The 19,230-nt window shown below is 40.3% G+C and overlaps 1 protein-coding gene and 1 long non-coding RNA gene across 3 annotated transcripts; both read right to left on the bottom strand.

Moving 5' to 3' along the window:
- Window positions 1–4,224: 4,224 nt before the first annotated feature.
- LOC101478164 (uncharacterized) lies at window positions 4,225–5,788 on the bottom strand. Its single transcript, XR_190990.4, has 3 exons — window positions 5,675–5,788; window positions 5,428–5,532; window positions 4,225–4,804 (listed from the first exon to the last, which is right to left on the bottom strand). It is a non-coding gene; the product is annotated as an uncharacterized LOC101478164 (long non-coding RNA).
- Window positions 5,789–12,999: 7,211 nt separating this feature from the next.
- On the bottom strand, window positions 13,000–19,010 carry adcyap1b (adenylate cyclase activating polypeptide 1b). Of its 2 annotated transcripts, XM_004542950.4 has the most exons (5): window positions 18,836–19,010; window positions 18,479–18,583; window positions 17,379–17,513; window positions 16,776–16,880; window positions 13,000–16,142 (listed from the first exon to the last, which is right to left on the bottom strand). In XM_004542950.4, the coding sequence occupies exons 1-5, from the start codon at window positions 18,838–18,840 to the stop codon at window positions 15,959–15,961; spliced, it is 534 nt and encodes a 177-aa protein (XP_004543007.1). In that variant the 5' UTR covers window positions 18,841–19,010; the 3' UTR covers window positions 13,000–15,958. The 2 variants fall into 2 exon arrangements, with proteins under 2 accessions (XP_004543007.1, XP_004543009.1); XM_004542952.3 differs by lacking the exon at window positions 16,776–16,880.
- Between the last annotated feature and the right edge of the window lie 220 nt (window positions 19,011–19,230).

Genomic DNA, 19,230 nt, shown 5'->3' with positions numbered 1-19,230 from the left:
GGGGGCAGTGTCAGATATGGAGATTTCATTCCATGCTGTAGAGTATTAATGTGCGTGTGCACACGCCAAGCATCTGTCACGTATAATTGGAGGGTGTCAGGTGTGGACATGGGGCCAGATTCAGTCCACCCACAACATGGATTGTCTGCTCCCGTGACTGGTAGAATCTGTGTGTCAACATCTATATTTATTACGGGGCTGACCCAGAGGTTTGGGAAGATGACTGGCTGATAGCGGATGAATGACTCTTGAGATCGTCATGAATCATGCTGCATCACCCACAGATGCCTCTCATCTACAACAGCCCCACCGTTGCAGTTGTTGATTTAATCGGAATTCATTGATTGCTCCAAACATTTCTCCAGAGGCTTTTTTTTTCTGGCTAAGTAATAAAATAAATAAATACTCTGCTCGATGTCAGCTGTGTTCAGTTAGAGCATCTTTGTTAAAGCAGTAAAGCAGGACTTTGTTAGTTTTGCTCTCCACATTATATTGTCACCAAGTGCGACATCCAAGTGCTTGAGATCATGAACATGAGACCCTTCCTCTCAGGAGACTTTCCTGTCACTGGCACCGCTCACAAGCCCCACAAGAGTCTCCAATGCAGCTTGATAGGAAAAAATCTCCACACCCCTCCTTTTGCGGGGAAGATTCTGACACTTTTGCAGTTTTGTTTGCAAAAGCAGTCTCCGTGTAGACTTCGAGTTTCTGCATTACCACACTGTTCATGAACGTCTGCTGACTCGAGGAAGGGGGATTGCTCACTACCTTCGGGTTTCATTCATGCTAGCTAGGTAATGTGTCGCACGGGTTGATAGCACCGCTCGGAGTGGGAATTTACTCATGGGATGAGGCAATTAACTGGGATGCAGTGCAAGCTTCACAACAGTATGACAAGGAGTTTTGCCTCTGTCAGTCTCTCCGTCTCACCTAAATTTAGCTTAAATGACAGTCTAGTTTAGCAAGCTCGTATATAAATAGATCACTGCAAATTGAGGAACAACAAGGTAATATAGTGCCATTCAGCGCAAATCAGGGTCTGATTGGCTTCATGAGATATGCTGGATCTAGAAATAGAATTTTGCTGACAGAGGAAGCAGTTGGGACCAAAGATCGATACGCTCTCTCTCGCTCCCTCCCCGCTTTAAACCTTAGGCATTTTGTCTGAGCGCTGCATTTTGTTTTCCCTTTTCCTGTCTGGCCATGCACTGACTGAAGAGACGGTGGTTTTGATTGTAATAAAGTTTACCTCTGAAAGACTCTTGCGCCTGCAGAGTCAGCTTGCCTCAGAATTATGCAGACTGAAGTTTAGCCACTTAGGAAACATTAGTTTTAAATGTTTAGCATTAGTGCTCAAAGGTTGTTTTTTTGTTGTTGCTGTTTTTCAATAAATCTGCCTAAAAACCACGAACTTAGACTTTTGTCTAACTTTCTTTTTTCTTATCTTTCTTTTTTGCATAACACTGAAATTTATGTCCTGTGGTGCTGTTTGAACAGCATTACCTAATGATTAGGCCACGTTTGCCTAACTGTAGTCATACAATCCTTACTTAATCATAATCATTAATAATAATCAGGACAGTGTTTGGCATGTGGAGAAATTAGAGAGCAAAAGTATTTTAAAAACATTAGCATTTTATAGCTGCAGAACTTCAGTGTAAATTGAGATATTTTGTTTTTGTTTCTAGTGCAAATTTGGGTGTTTAAGCTGAGTCAGAAACGTTAATGAGCATGCACAGTGGGTTGCAGATTGCACTTCAAGAAAGTTTTTTTTTTTTTGGCTTCTATGATAAACTTCTAGTTAAATGAACGAGCATCTACTTGAAGTTAAATATTTAATTTTTATTGTCATGGCTACCAAGTCCTCCTGTGCAGCACTTCCAGTTTCTATCTGCCTCTTTGCATGGGCTGTCCTTAACGAAGTTATCTGGTCGTACATTTGTGTGAATAAAGTAATTTATTTATGACAGACAGTCATGTGACACTGGGTGCTGAGTCGAGTATTTATGTCCTGGCCTCTATGGTGATTATAAGCTGTAAATTAATGTCCTAAACGAGCAGCTAGATGGCGTGTGTCCGGGAGGGTGCGAAATTTGAAACTGTGAGTCAAACAATAATGATTTTGCCTTGTGAAACATGCGCTAGTCAATCTTTCCCCATATGGCTCCGAACATGCTTGCAAGCTGCCGTCGGTCAGTGACGATTCCTCCTACACCAAACAGTGGAAGTGATCTGGGCCTGCACTGCACGTCCAGCAAAACAGCAGCAGATGGTGAGAATTCTAGATCTGCGAGCCTTTGTGATGGACACCTCTGAGACTCGAGTGAGTGACAGCTGTTTCTCAGTACGTGTCTGTTTACTGTGCAATCAGCTGCCCGGGGGGGTTGGCACAAAAAGCTTAATCACAGATGTGATGTCATGAGCATGTGCCCTTCGGTGTATCATTAACTAATGATGTAGGAAGAATCGGCACAGGATAGACTTTTTAAAGAACTGCATAAAATGTCATTCTTTTTAAAAAAAAAAAAAAAAAAAAAAAAATCCTTTTTTGATTATAAAAGCAACTTTTTCATTCTTTAAAGAAATTCATAAATATTCAAAACACAGCCTCTAAAAATAAACTCATTAAGCTGCGTTGTTTTTCTGTAGCCCACTGAACACTGAATTATAATGGTTTCTGAAAATAGATGGGTACTGTAATAGAGCCTTGATTTTAGCGACTTCACTGATCCCAGTTGTGGAGAGTTAAAACAAAACTGATGATATTATATTGATTATTTATTTGTATACACATATAAAACATATATAGACATGTGGTTATGCCTATACATGGTTATAAATGGGGTCTAAAGTCTGAATATATGTTTGCTTTGCTGTAATATACTACATAAATTTTGTGTTCAGTAATCCATGATTGTGTCCAGTATCTGCTCATTTAGAATGAAGTATTTCAAAACAGTCTGAACTCAGCTTGTAGTCACAGATGCAAAGGCATCCTCGTGATTTGATTTCTTACTATAGATGAACAAAGGAACCTTAAATTGATCTGGAATGAGTTAACAGATTCACTCTGGTTCCGCAGTATTTCTATACACTGTAATAATAATAAAGAAAAATATTATTTAAGTGTATACTAATAATAAAAGACAGCTGCAAGTATCTCCGGTTTGAGATATTATGTATCTAAACCATCTAAACACCACATTTGTAAAGCAGCGGTTGATTACACTCATTGCTTCACACCGTGGGAAAACCTTAAAATTGGGAAGCTAATGGGTCATTAAGAGATTTAAACATTTTACTGCCTCATTTTCAATATTTATAGTGTTACGTCTCCCCGAGGGCAGGAGGGGATAACACAACAACTCCGGAAACTCAGTACAGGTGTTATGAAAAAAGGTTTAATGGCAGCGCTCTCACAAAATAAACAACCCAGACTCAAACAGCAAATGTGGGGGGAAAAGGGACAGTTAGGTTGTGCCAAAAAAAAAAAAAAAAAAAAAAAAAAACCACCAAAAAGACAAAACCAAAACTTAGCTGAGCTGAGCTACTATCCTAGAAAAGCAACAAACAGGAGAGATAGACCCAAACCTCAACTTAAAATAAGCTCAAAATTACATGGGTGGCACCAACCTACTTACCTAGTGTTTCTAACACAAAGACTCTACGTGAGTAAGTGTATGGGGTCCCCAAACTCACCTAGTCCACTTTACTCCCACCACAATCATCAAACAAAAGAAAGACAGCAGGAAACCATCACACATGTGTCAAACAATTCAAGGAGGGAAGAGAGCCGCGCCCAGCCACAGGTGAGTCTCCTTATCAAGGGCTTCACTCCTGGTTTGTCCAATCAGGGCCTCCCTCCTCTAATTAATTGGACGTGCCCAGATTGACATCAGCCTGCAGTCTGCAACCTAAGGGAATGGCAAACAAAAGGGGAGGGAAAGAAAACATGCAGCCTGCAGACACGTAACAATAGCCTTTGTTTACTGTTTTATTTTTGTTTTTTACATTATTTTCCTGTTTCGGAAGACTTTATTGTTTTAGCTGTTGTCATTTAACACTTATCACACAGTCATTTAAGTATATCATACACTAGCAAAATGTGTGTGATTATTTGAATCTGTTCAACACTTAATTTGGACAAAGATGTAACATCGTAGATCCGGTCATTATGTAGCTTCTCATTTTTAAGTTGGTTTTTTTTTACCTGATTTTTCCAACTTTGTTGAAAACTGTGATGTTAACCTCCAAGGTTTGGTGAGCATCTAATATTTGCTGAATGGCTTCACTAAATATTGATGCTGATCTTCCATTTTCATCAAGCACAAATAGCATCATTTTCACATGAAATAAACACTCACAAGCTCTCACTGGAAGAAAAGCATCTGAAAGCGTGGTGTGATCATTGCTGAGAAATATTTGACCAATCCACACAGGGCTTATGCAGGACTGACTGGGTTGTTGACCTTGACTCGGTCGATTATTGGTGGACTTAAGCAGCCCTGACCCAAGTTTAATCCGGCTACTTATTTTTTGCGGTGAAAGAAAACCTGAAAATGCCTTTATTTCATCTTTGTGTCTTATGTTTCCACTCTTCTTAAGACCAGTCAATGAAATTATTTCTAAGTGATTATCTGCAGTCTGTTTGTTTGTATTTGGAGACGTCTTTGGTGCTTAGCAGTCATTGCCATGTTGTTTTCACTGCATTTCTCAGTAATCACTGTGCCAGCATGATGATGTCACTGGACTTGCAGCAGCTGCCAAACCTCCAAACAAACAGGCATGAGCTGTCCTACTGCAACTACAAATAACAGAAGGGATGAAATTAACACAGTGCCTCAGTGACCATGTCTGAAGAGACAAAAATATCTGCGACATGTTAAGGAAGAATGATTCCATGTCAAAAATGCTGCTTTCCATTGATTTGAGTTTGGAGCAGGCAGCTGGACAATTTTCCAAACCTTTTACATTGTTATTATTTTGCACCAAGTCTCATCTCTTTTCATTTCACACATGTTAATTTACCACAGCAGTGTGTCATTAGATTTTTGGCTTTTCTCTCTCTTATTCGGTGTTTTGTCCTGTCTGTCTATTCTCTCTTTATTCCTTTTCTCTTTCCCCCATATGACTGCCCCTCCTTCAACCTGGCTCTGCTGGAGGTTTCTTTCTGTTGAATGGGAATATTTCCTTTGCACCATCACAAAGCTCTTGTTCATAGGGCGTGGCTTGATTTTCCAGGTTTCTTTAAGAATACTGTAATATCTTTACTCTGTAAAGTGCCCTGAGGCGACTGTTGTTGTGATTTGCACAATATAAATAAACCTAAACTGAAGTGAACTGAAAAGCTGTTGATACATCTTCTTATATTCTGTCAGAGAAGACAAAAGACTTTGTGTTTTCAGCAGAAAATCTGAAAAGATTTACCTTGGAAATTCTGCAGTTCATTCCAAGAGGCAGCATTAAGATTCAATGTCAGTCTTCCTTTAGATTAGGTTTCACCAGGTGGAAATGCTCCAATGTCAGTGTTCCCTGTTTCCATTAAAAAAGTTTTGGGGGAAAGTTCCAGAAATAAGTCACCACTACTGCTCGAACAAACAACAAATTTTCTCAGCCAGCTAACTTTGGCATTATTGTAAAATTTAACAAGTTGCACCAACTGCAGCAAACTAACCATCATAAATTTAACATGAAACCAAAGCAGGTATAATAAGATAAGATTGGCATCCATGTGCAATACTGTGCACACCTCATTTCTTAGTGTTTTGCCTCCAAGGAGTGTTTGTTGACTGAACAGAAATGACGGGAAACGCACACAAGGAGTTGATAGAAACTGGACTGGTAAATGAGAATTGGAAACAGCTGAGAACACAGCTGGAATGAATCTAACTAATGGAACAGAGGAAGTAAAACTAAACATAATGCATATAAACAACAGGTTATCACAATAAAGCAGGAAACATACATAGGAAACTAAACAGTGTCCATACTGAAAACACTAGGTCAACAACCCAGGTACTTTGACAGTACCTGACCATTTTCAGAGGAACAGTTGTTTGTCTGTTAAGCCAGTTAACACTAACCAATGAATCCTTCAAGCATAAATATGGCACCAAACTTACAGAATGAACCCGTGTTGGGTTTAACAACAGTTTGTGGAAATGGTGGAGAAGTCCACAGCTTCTTAGGAGTGGAGATACAGACGTCACTTTTATTTTTATTGCACAAAAGAAGAAGATTACAATGGTGAAATGCAAACTGTGTCCAGGACAAAAACAACTGCAACAGCTGATACACAACTTCAGCTCTCTGCAAGCATCTGCATAGCGAAGTGATGTTAAAGCTGTATGCTGACCCCAGCCCAGCAGCCACAGCCTCTACTTCAGTGGATAGTGAAAGCAATGAGAGTGAGCAGTAAGGCTTGCGGGACTATAGCCTAATTTTTCCACCTGTACATGTTTGTACTGTATAACTACTTTGGTGATGCTTGGAAATCTGTTTTTAACTTTGCTTTGTGTTGTTAGTTTTGTGTTCATACGTTCATAAGTTGTGTGTGTCCTCATCAGGATAGGGATTCATTTTGTTGTGTGGGACTGTAGTCTCAGGTCATTTTATGGAGTAATGCAAAAGTAATGCAGTGATCTGTCAATCTATGGATGCACACAGCAGAGAGCTTAGCAAAGAACTCATTTTAATTTGTATTTTTTTTGAACAGGACACTTTCTTTAGCTGAATCTACAAAAAGAATTATCCAACTATATCTGGCCATATAGTAGATTCATGCTTCAAGAAGCCATTCTTCAAGGAGAAAAGGCAGAGTTATGCCATACTACCCAAGAACTCGTGTTAAAATCAAATGGAACAGGTCTAATGGACACAAATTTGTCATTTTTAGTGTATATGTTCATCAATATGTAAGGGAGAGAAACAGGTTCTGTCATGATTTGGGCAGCATTTCAGCCAGTGGTGTTGGAGATCTTGTCAGATAGATGGCATTATAATTGCAGAAAAGTACGGTCATTTTTGAGTCACACACAATACCATCTGGAAACCTTGTAATAGGCAACAGCTTAATTTTTCAGCATGACAATGATCCCAAACACACTGCCAATGCAGTAGAACCATAACTGGATAGAAAAACACACAATGCGGCACTATCAGGCATGGATTGGCCTCCCCAGAGCCCAGACCTCAACATTATTGAAGCAGTGTGGAATTATCTTTACAGAGAATGGACCAAAAGGCAGCCAAGATCCAAAGAAGAGCTTTGAGTGTCCTTCAAGAAGCCTGAAGAACTATTCCTGAAGACTACTTAAAGTCCGCTCATCTAAAAAAGTTCAGGCTGTGTTTAAAAATTTGGCCCACTGTCTAATGTCATCAGTCCAGCTATCAAGTTATCCGTGCTGCTGTAGACAGTGTTGCCAAACCTTGCCACCACAGTAACAGTTTTTAAATATCGGAACAGGCATTGTTGTCGTTTGTAGGTCTGCGATTGTGTAACAAAGTATGAAATGCAAATGACATGGATATCTGCCTTAGGAACATTAATGTTTCAGCAGTGTGTCAATCATTGTAACAAATGTTCCCTGATGGGAAGAGCTGTGTAGGAGGGCAACCCTTCCAACAAACGGAAGAGGAAAAAAAAAAGAAGAAGCGAGAAATGGTGGGATGCGCAAGCACAGTCTGTTTTTCTACTACACGATTTGGATGCTTTACCCCGGGGAGCACAGGATGCTGTTCACAGGTGTGAATGAAGAACCTGGTTGGTTGCCTCGCCTCCCTATGTTTCCCACTTACACTTCTCTCCTTATAACACAGCTTCACTTTTTATAGAGCTGCCACAGACAATTCCCAAAGAGTTGTGTGTTTCTCTGTGACAGGCATTTCCTTTTGTTTTGAATATGTGTGAAAAAGATGGGAAAAGCCTGCTTTGCTCAAAGCGAACACTTACCTTTTTGGTGTGCGTGTGAGGATTGGGGTAAAGCAATCTCTAGGATCTCTATATGTGAACCCTTGGAAGCATGAGAAGTTTGTAAGACTGGAAGAAAAGGAGAAGATGCATTTTAGAAAGGCAGAAAAGGAAACTCTTCCTATTATAATCAAAAGATGTTGAAATAACACAGGTTTCTTGAATCTTTTGTGATGTAAACTGGAGAAAGGGGACTTTGCAATTTCTCTTTTCTCCAGCAACTTTTTCTTCAAACATTTGTTGTTTTCTTTGTCCACAAAACTTGTTTTTGTCAGGAGTCATGCATTCAAAAGCAGTACTGTTCCATCTGTCTGTATTCTACAGTCTCCTCAAATATTTTGCCTATTTATTAAAGCATTTCCCAACCCTCACAGACACACACGCTCATATTGCGTTCATTAAAAGGAAAGAAGAAAGATAACATAACCACAAGCTGCGTGTCAGCGTGAAAATTTGACTCTCATGAGCACATAACCCATGAAGCCTGAGCCTGACAAGCGTCTCTCTCTGCTCTCCACTGTTCTTCATTCATTAACACTCATCTCATTCAGGAAATCTCTCACAACTTTAGAGACGTGAGGGTGAATGATGTGGAAAGGGGTGCAGCAGTGGGTGTCTGTAGGGGGAAGGAGTAATAGGCTGTCTTCCTCCTTCATTTTAGAGGCAGGTGAAAGAGATGGGGAGGAGAATTAAAAGAGCATGAACATATTTCTTCTCGCAAATCTCACACTGAGTCTTTGCACCTAACTTCACCAGCAGTGATACATTATTCAGTGTTTGCACAGCCTCGCCCTAAACCAGAATGGGCACAGCGAATGTACGAGCTGCAAGAAAAATTGAAGGCGAAAAAGACGGTCAGGCTGCAAGATGCTGGTTTGTTTGCATCCCGCTGAACCTTTAAGGTCTGCGTGCGTAAGGTTTAGATATTGTCGTTCGTGACCCTGTTTCTTCTCTTCAAGAGCCAAAAATGTTCTTTGAGTTTGATGTATTAGCATAACAAAACGTCCCAGTACCGCTCCCACTCCCCAGGAAGTTGAAATGCAACCCACCCTGCCACTACCACTGCTACCAGCAGAAATGTTGAGAAGCACATGGGACAAAACAGCTCTCAGATCAAGTCTTTTGGAGAACCAAGCTGGGATCAGACAGCTTTAAAGAAAATTGTTTGATGTTGAACAACGCAGAGCCATGGGGTTTGGGGAATTTTTTTTACAGTTAAATAGCAGCGACTAACGGGAATATAGGGGGTTCTGGGAATAGGCCTATTAAAATGTGTGTTAACAAATTAGGGTTTTCACTGGCATGTTGGACTCGCATGTGAGAGACAGTGTGCAAATAGTCTTTAACTGAGGGTCCAATTTGCAAACTATTCATTATTTTCTATTTATTATGTTTGAGCCTACACTTAGATCAATGGGTGTATGTATTGGCCTCCACAGACAAGATTATTGTCTGCACAGTCCCAGACCTTCTGGCAAACGCTTTGTCTTATTAAGTAAATCCACATCTATGTAGACCCAAGCATAATAAACGCCCAGCTTTATAACACCTGAAGCATCTACAAATGGAAGACTTGATATGGCTGTTTGATTTCTTCTTCAGAACTGCTCCAGTCAACATGTTTATATTGACTGGATCAAATTACTGTGTGATATGAAAGGACATACTTGTACAGACGGTTCATCCGTTTCCTGCCGCTCCGTAGAGGGTTTTAAAGTTTTACTGCTTATTGTTCAGATTTTTAGTTCGAGTGCAGCAACATCAGCCTTGCCACAAAAGCAAGATGTTTTTCAGAGGAATGGGCAACCAGAGCGCTTAAGACAAAGATGTAGACAAACAAAGAAAGAAAACAAAAAAAGAAAGAAAAAATCAGAAGCTGAAAGGGTCTGAACTACATTTGGAGAGGTGGATGGAGACATAACTACACATCTGAGATCTGCTGCATATCTACAGGATATGCAAATAGGCAACTGTTTGCTAGCATAGAAGCTGTATAAGTTTATAATATCTTGTTTTTCTAGCCTTTCGTGCTAGCCTCAAGGTGTCTAGAGATGATTCATTTTTTCACAGATGTGCTCTCTGTTCTCTAAATAGGTTAGAATGTGTAATTTTTATTCATGACTTATAATTCTTTTCTTTTTGTTTATAGCAGGTGTATTGCTAAATGCACCATTCTTTAGTCAGTTTATTAGTAGTCATCAGCAACAATGTAACCTCTTAAGACCTTGAAAAATAGAAATCAATTGGACTTCTTCAAGTTTGTGAAGACGTTTCATGGGCTTCACATCCAAGACGAAACTTCAGTTGACCTACGTCCAAAGACTGTTGGAATAACCACTACACGTGATATTTTGAGCTTATTTTTGTAAAGTCGGGTTATTGTTTTTTCAAGGTGCACTCATGTTCAAGCTTAGCTTGGAGACGTGTACATTTAGTAAAGTAGCTGAGAAAATGATGGTTGAGGTGATTTTCTTTCCAGGCCAAATAGCCTCATAATAAATGATGGATAGTTCTGGTCACCCATGATTACTCAAGCAGCACAGGTAAAGTGTTTCCCTCTAAGCCAGAAGCAACTCTTGATCAGTGGTCCATGTCTGCAAACCCTCGCCCACATCTCCTATTTTCTCCCTCCCTGTCTTTGCTGTCTCTCTCTCTCTAACACGTTGCTCCCAGAGGGGTTGATGTTCACCACAGTGTGCCGCCTGCTCAATGGTAGATGTGACAGAGCCCGCCACAAGAAGGGATTTAAGGGAGAGGAGGATTGAGGGATTCGTGGCTGCCACAATCAAGAGTTTCATAGCAGGCATGACTAGACTGCCCCCCCACCACCCCCCACCCCGCTCAAACCTGACCACTGAATGATTCATGGGGTAAAATGCGAGGGGGTGGAGTGGGTGGGATGGTGATTGCATCACTGCGGTGTCTGGGCCTTTCTTGTACTCCTAACCCTGACATGCAAGAGAGATGTTATGGAAGAAGGAGGGGGCAGTGTTTGCACTTGAGATAAATAAACACACAAACACACACACACACACACACACACACACACACACACACACAAAAGTATTGTGAAGGGAAGGAAATGTTAATCATACACACAATAGAGCAGTAGTGCTCATTCACACACACATACACACTTCTGGCTTCACATGCTCATCAAAACATGGTGACAAAGAAAGATGGGTGTGGCCATGCGGGACTGGGAGAGGTGTGGGTATCCCCACTGGAAAAGCCCTGAACAAAACCTCTCCTTCCCCCTCTAACACTCCATACGTGATTAAGACGTGTCTGGAGGCAGAGAGCTGATTATTAAAAGCCGTGTTTGATTCCAAACTGTTTATTGAGGGAGTTAGACTCTAAATTTAGGAGCTCTTTCCATTTTCCCCCAAGAGAACGAAACAAAACAAAAAACCCAGAGAGACTGAGAACCTTCACAGACAACCCAGAGAGACAACTCCTGCGAAAAAATCAGTTGTGGAATCGCTCAAAGATGCTAATACAGATTTAAGACGTAGACTGCAGAGAGGAGAGATGATGCGGCACTATGAAGAGGGAGGAGCCATCTTTTATTGATTCAGGCATTAATGTACATTACAGTATGTACAAATTGGTCAAGGGTGGCCCCTTATGTGGAAGCTGTGCAAACAAATTGATGCATTTGTCTCAATATCCACTTGTGGGGGTGAATATCAAATCCAATTTATTTTTGAATACATTTTTTTGTTCGTTTCACCTGCCTCATTTGCTCCATACAGAACAAGTCTTGCAGTCTCTGCTTGTCAGGTGGACCGAAGCTGCTTTTCACTTTGACAGCAGAAGAGCAAAGGGGTAGAGGGGGTATAAATAAAGACCGGAGACAGCATTTATATCACACAGGTAGGTTTAGCACAAAAAAAAGGCCCCTGACAACCAACAATCTGTCAGCCTTTTCTTAGCAACAGGGCAACTCCCATGAATTGGTGTCTTCAGGGAAGAAACAGAGATGCACGTCGAATGAGTGTGTGGCAGTTTCTCATGGCTAACTCACTTTGTTGAATTTCATTAATCATATTTAATACCTGTGCTCCTCTGTGGCAGTAGCTGTTGGTGTCATTACTGTGTCTCTGATAGACACACACTGTGCATCTGTTTCTTCTGTTCAACAGGCAGCGTGTGCACAAAAACTGTAAGGTGTGATGCAGAACCCCATTCCAATGCAGAGCCCGCTCAAGGTCTGCCTGTGCAGTGCACACAAATAGCCCAAAACACTCAGACATGCACACAAATGCACACAGTCTCCGTCTTTGTCTCGCTCCTTTTTTCCACACATACAAACACACTTGACACATGCGTATACATAACCGTGTCCCTTTGTGGACCGTTGCCATGCAACATTTCTCTGATTGGGTTAGTTGAGCTCTGGTGCATGTGCACTCACAGACACATACACACACACACACACACATACTCCTGCTGGCTTATGAGTATCAGATCACACACATAATCCTTTGCCACACCCATCCTCCTCGTCTCCCACAGGACACAGCTGCACTACCAAGGCCAAGGATGGAGTGAGGAGAAACACAAGGCAGTCCAGGAGGAGAGAAGCCCTGTGTGGGGCTCTGCAGCTCAGCCGTAGCTTCTCTTGATGAGCTCCTCAGAGATGTTTGATGGTTCTTCAGTTTGAATTGCAGGTTCATTTATTTATTTCCTCAACTTGAAATGCAAAAACACATCTGTGATTTCCCTTTTGACGCATTGCAAACGTGTCTTTTAAAAGTTAGACCAACTTCACACAATGCATTTGCTGCTTTATTTTCTGCTGTGCAACTTTATGTTTGTTACAGGAGGAGATCTGTGCTCATGGAAATAGGTGGTTCTTCATGTAAGCTCAACATTCATATGCGGGCAGTAAACTGCAAACAAAATATATATTCTAGTCAGCGTGTGTGATGTAACTGTGGCTCCGCTGCACTTTCTTTGTTCAAAAGACACGTCTCCTCGAAAAACAAAGTGATGTATTTCAAAGATTAGACATTGATTAGAAAATGTTGTTGTTTACAAAAATTTATTCATACAAATCTTACAACACTTTCATAACAATGACAAACGTAAAACCCCATATAAGGACTCCTGTGTGTATAACGATGTCACTTGTACTAAGGTTCACTTTTAAAACACATTGTTTTCAGATAGATAAGAGATTAAACATTGAAGTAAGGCGTTCGGCGCTTTCAGAAATATCAACAACAGGCATTTTCTATGATCTGAACAACATCTCTATTATATTCTCAAACCCTTTTAAATCTAGATAGTGATGCACAAAGTTCTAATATGTAGGGGATATTTTCTCATTGATAAATTACTGACCCAAAATAATCGACAACACGTCATAATCAACAGCAAGGAACACTGGTCATTGTCTACTGTTCTCACAGACACTGAACACCCCATGCACACACACACACACAAACAGTCAGACACACACACATACATCGCCTGCTTCACCGACATACACATTCTATTCACTTTTTTAATATACTTTATACTCAACAAATCATTGCCATGCTTTAAAAGAAAGCCTAATTCTACTACTCTTGGGGCAGACTAAGCCGAGCGATTAAACAGAGGAAAAGGAAGTTTTAATGTAAGCTAATGGACTGCAGCATTGTAGGGCCACTAAAATTGCCATCTGTCACTTGTGGTGAATATTCTTTTTAGTATTTTTTTTTTTTAGTATTTTTTATGTTTTTCTCACGTCGAAGCAAGGCACCAAAAGCCAAAAGCTGTTTCCACCTCCGCATGCATGTTCAGTCACTCGTCCACACAAACAAACATTAAATGCACACACGCTCACAGATAAACGCAATATGCACATACGCACTCACGCAAAGCCTGTGCGATGGAGCCAAATTGAAGAAGGAGTGTGTTGATAGTTTCTATGGGGGAACACAGGCCACTGATTAGATTGCAGGGGTGCATAAAGCTGCATTTGCATAATGTTGAATAAATACATGAGATATCTCTCTAATAAAAGTCATAGGGAATATCCCTCTGCTGGAGGGCTGAATTTCATACACCTCTGTTCTGCTGGTCTGATCCACCTTGACTCACATACTCTTAAACCTTCTTATGAAACCAAAGTGAAGGGAATTCAACGTCTGACATTTTTTTTTATCAGACTCATTGACCCTGATCTCACTTCAACAGGTGAGCAGAGGCAGTGGTGCCATCACTTGTTTTGTTTGTTTGTTTGGTTCTGTATTGACGTGCGACAAACCTCCTCTGGCTCGTGGGTGCTGTAACCTGTGTCTTATGCAACAGGCTACTTTGCTTGCCTTTCCTCTCTCGCGCTCTCTCTTTCACACACACACACACACACAAACACACACCGTCTCTTTTTCCACTGCCTTTTCTTCGACTCCACACACACATCTCTTTATCAGCTAACACTCTTCACCTGCTTCCTCACATACTCTAACACAGATCAGCTTTACAGTGAAACTAGAGCATTAACATCAAACCAGAAACTTGGCATGGCAATCTAGAAGCAAAAGAACTACTACAACCAAGACAAAGGCAATCAGCATATAAGGGAGGTGAGGGGGGTCCAGTGTCTTGTTCTATGATATCCACAATGACAGCAGCAGGACAGGAAAAAATAAAATCAACAAGTCAGTGCAGTACCAGTTTCTATCACTTCTAGCCCTCTTTCTTCACATTTCTGTCACAAAACATCTGAAAGGGGGGGGGGGGGGGGGGGGGGGCTGAAAGAGGCTTAGCACAGCTCATCTCCTACACAGCAACAAAAGCACAATCGCATGCAGTTTGTAAGGGAAAATTAGCACGGTGTCAGTTTTCACATGCACCATTAAATCAGAAATAAGAGTCCAGTATCTCTAACCCCAACTCAGACGCTACCTTCCCTCTCCTCCTCTTTTGTCAAACTGCATCACTTTCTGCTCCTTCTGAGTCCTTTCTAAATATTTCGGAGCTCTGCCAAAATACAATCAACAGTTTAAGCATTTTTTTTCCTTTCTCTTCTCCATTTAATCCTGTTGACTGAACAGAGACAACACTGAGATGACTATGTGCTCTGTGTAATTTTTATACTGTACACAATACACATATGTGAAACATTCCTTAGACAGTCGTATCGAGCATAATTTATCTCCCACTGTAAATGACTCTCGAGGCGAGTGAGCAAGCAGTGTTTTCTGCATACTGTTAACAGCAACTCGAGTGCTTCCTTTCGATTTAGTAAAGGCATCAGTGCCCTTGCAAAAGCCTGCAATGAAATTGGAAAGAAGGTTGAATTTTTACCAGCACTTACATTGACTTAATGTGTAAGTCAATCGGTTAACCATCAAATGAGAGGCTGTGGAACAAAAGCCGTCTGAATTCCCCTTGGAGGGGCAGCAAGCTATACAAACCCACAGAGCTCCCATTAAGGGAGCGTGGAGAAGCGTGGACAAGGGCAACATCTATCATTTAGGATAAGCCGGATATGCCTCACATAGCATGCTCACTGCTTCTTTGGGCCTGTTTGGAAAACAAACAACACTAAAAAAATAGAACGTTGGTTACAAAAATAAGTATAACATTCAATACTTTGATTGTCTTTTTAAAATCTATTTATTTTCTGCATATGTAGATGACTTTTAAAGATTTCAAGCGCATAATGTTGAAGGTGCACAATTATCTCTTTTTTTACTGGTTTCTTCTTCTTCTTCTTTTTTTTATCATTTTGTTTTGTTTTCAACATCGTAAACATGAAAATAAAATATTGGTCCACAAAGTATAACTGTGCGGTATCAAGTGCTTTTGTACAAAAAGAAAAAAAAACGATATTATTATTAAAATATTCATTTTAATGGCTTTACTTCATACATAAATACATGTTGAAAGAACACAGGCGCAATCCACTGGTTGGTCAGATATATCTGAATGACTTCGATTTAACGACTGGATGTATATACACAGGAGGGCAGTTTGAGCGCCTTAACAGCGCTACAAATAGGCAAGCCGGCGTCCTTTGTTCCTAACTCTCTGTCTGTACCTTCTACCCAGAACCGCTGCCAGGTATTTCTGCACGGCCATCTGCTTTCTATAGCGACTGTAGCTGTCAGTGAAGATCCCATCTGAGTGTCTTTTGGATAAGGGCTCTGATTCTTCCTCCATGCTGTTGTCGTCACTGAAAAAATACAGAAGATAAATAAAACAACAGTGACATTAGTTAAAGCTGCGAGGTCTTGACTGGTTTGTGCTCTTTTTGATGTGGCATTTCAACTTTGATCATCTCTTCATCTGGCCAGTAGTCATTAATAATGCATTTATGGGCCTTTATTTTATTTTTTTTATTTTTTTTGTTTTTTTGTTTTTTACGTTAAAATATATATATATGTGAGGAAAGATTTGGTGATTTAAGCGTTTTGGAAAGGTTATCAAATATTAATTTACATCCCATTACATATTCTGACGCTTGCTTTTTTTCCCACCACCACCCATTAATGTTTGTAAAAGCAAAATCAATTGATAGGTAAGACAAGGGCTACAAATAGCGCTGTATTTCAGTATCTTATTCTTAAAGAACATAAATCGTGGATGCAATGTCACGCCACATCAAAATAGGAGCAAAACGGTGGAATGAAAATGTCCAGACGTTATATAGAGGGGTAGCATTTTTTTAAGAAGAAGAAATAAACCACACACGCACGTAAAATGACAGACAGTGACACAGCAGCCTGAACTTGAGCAGCGCAGAAACATAAAAAAAATAAAATAAAAATGATGACTGCAGGTGAACGCTAATAAGAAATGCCCTTACCCTGCACGAATTGTCATCAGAGAATGCAGATAATGTCTCGCTGTTAACTGACCCAGGATCTCCCTCAAGGCTCTATCTAATTCTTCCTCAGCATGCCTTTCTGGTCTGAGATGATAAAACGCCAAAACACATAGATCGTCAGTGACTAAAATAAAAATAAATAAATTAAAACAAAATAAAAAAATAGATTAAAAAGCGCGGACAAAATGATCAAAAGTAGCCTAAAATGTTCCCGCCCACTCGCATGTCCAATATCACGTCAAGTGCAATAAATAAATAAGAAAGAAAGAAAGAAAGAAAGAAAGAAAGAAAGAAAGAAAGAAAGAAAGAAAGAAAGAAAGAAAGAAAGAAAGAAAGAAAGAAAGAGATTAAAGGCTATCCTTTACGAATCTGCCGACCTTCTTTTTTTTCTTTTTTTTTAATCTTGATTATCAACTGCAGGGAATCAACATTTTAGGCTACTCGGTATGAAAATAAGACAGGACAAATAACATGAGAAACTCTGGGAAAAATAAAGCAAGCAAACATTATAGCAAACAGCAACAAAGTCATTAAATTGGAATCCAGCCCAAGGCTTTGGCTGTGAAACGAAGGCGCATTTACCTCTTCTCCTGTGGGTAGTATAGGGTGTATGCGTCGTCGTTTAAGGATGGCGGGCTTCGTATAGCAATCTGATCACTATCAAAACCCATGTCGGATAACGAATTCCCGTCCTCATCGAATGCGTCGTTTTCAAGTCTGCATAAAGAAAGAACATTCATCACAATTTTGATCAATGCACACGTGTGGACGCAGGAGTGAAAGGATGCCAAATGTCTGCATCTGCCTTTAAAAACAGCGGGCGGTTAAATGCAATGAAAAAGGGTAAAAACGGGGGAAAGAGGCTTTTTAGAGTAAATAAATAAAGAAAAATAAGCCAGAAAACGAATAATTTAAATTTGGCGAAAATAATGACTTGAATTTTATTAAATGCGTCCTGCTGTATTGTTTTCTTTCTTTGAATATGTTTTTCTTTCTGGAAGAAATCGGGTTTTTTTAATATATATATATTCCACTTGATGCTGCCGGCTCCAACCTTATTAATTATTTAAAACTCGAAACAATGGGTGTGAAAATGATCACATTTAGTGTAGGCGTGGAGCTCAAAAATATTAAAAAGAATTCAGAAAATACCTTTTTTATGTATTTATTTATTTATAATTTGATCAACGAGAACCACGCCCAAATAATGGATATGCTTTTCCCGAAGAAGGAAAAAAAGAAGAAGAAGACTAAATCTTAAATGGATAAAGCTCCCCTATTCGTTTTGCCTCGCCTCTCCTTGGTGACGCCAGTCCACCGTCATCCCGAGGGCTATCCATTGCATCGACTGCATTCTCATTTTTAATAAGGGGAGTTCCGTGAACCGTCCCACCGGACAGATACTCCTGTGCAATTTCCATACTCATTTTCCACACCAGCCTTGCATTTGATTGTTTAAAAGCCTGCATGTCCTTCTGTTATCATGCTTAACTGGGAGATTCTAAAACTTGCGCGCGGAGTTTCTGCGCAATTGCGCGCATTTATTTGAAATAAAGTGAACAAACCTCTTTTTCGTTGATTGCAGCAAACGTAACAGCAACATTAAATGAAACGTGTTGCTGAGGAGCATTTCAAATAGAACATAAAGGACAACGATAACAACCCAGAAACCAGAAACCTACCTAATCTTGGGGTAACTTAGTCCAAGAGGTGTGCAGAAGACGCTGTAGTGCATAAAGATCCCGTAGATGAGCAAGATTAAAGTCGCTTTACTCGAACTGGCCATGCTGTTAGGAAATGAGAAACAGACACAACATTAAACAGAGCAGTTACCTGACAATAAAGCGGCTTTTTCTTTGTTGTATCAAAATCACAAGGCGGTGCTACTTTATCACCACTAATAAAACTAAAAAGCTGGTTCGAACATGAACCTGTTTGAATTAACTGGATAAAGATAGCGTCCACTGGCTTATACCAAAAAAGGATCATTAAAAACGAGGGGTGGGAAGAAAAAACTGGATATTTTGTGTTTTATTCACCTCATCTTGTAAAAGTTACACTGCGGTAATGACACCAAATCCTCTATGTTCAGCGTCAAAGTAGCTAAAAAATTGCAGATCTCCACGCAGTTCACAAAAAGGGAAAAATTTCCATTACTTTATCTCGCTCTGGAGCATAAATTTCTCCGAGTTGTAAGACAGTCCGCAGATAAAGCACATACCTATAGCAGGAAAGCAGAGAGGAGGCTGTGCTGTAGGTTGTGAACCGGGCGCGGTTGTGGCAGTGCTTGTCTGCGTGTGTGTGAGAGTGAGAGAGAAAGAAAGAGAGAGACGGTATCTTTCTCACGGCACTTCTTCCCTGGCTGAAGCGCCTCCGTCGTCTCCTTATGTTCCCCTCAGTGCTGCCTATCTCACTTTTATACCCAATTAATAGG

Source organism: Maylandia zebra, linkage group LG18 (genome assembly GCF_041146795.1).
Source record: "Maylandia zebra isolate NMK-2024a linkage group LG18, Mzebra_GT3a, whole genome shotgun sequence".
Taxonomy (NCBI): Eukaryota; Metazoa; Chordata; class Actinopteri; order Cichliformes; family Cichlidae; genus Maylandia; species Maylandia zebra.
Note: the sequence above shows the minus strand (reverse complement) of the source record. Positions and strands in the feature narration are given on the sequence as shown.

Coding starts and splice junctions, on each gene's coding strand:
- adcyap1b (XM_004542950.4), bottom strand. Junction 16,881..17,378: donor TACTACCCACAGGAGAAGAG/GTAAATGCGCCT, acceptor TTATCATCTCAG/ACCAGAAAGGCATGCTGAGG. Junction 16,143..16,775: donor CTGATGACAATTCGTGCAGG/GTAAGGGCATTT, acceptor GTATTTTTTCAG/TGACGACAACAGCATGGAGG.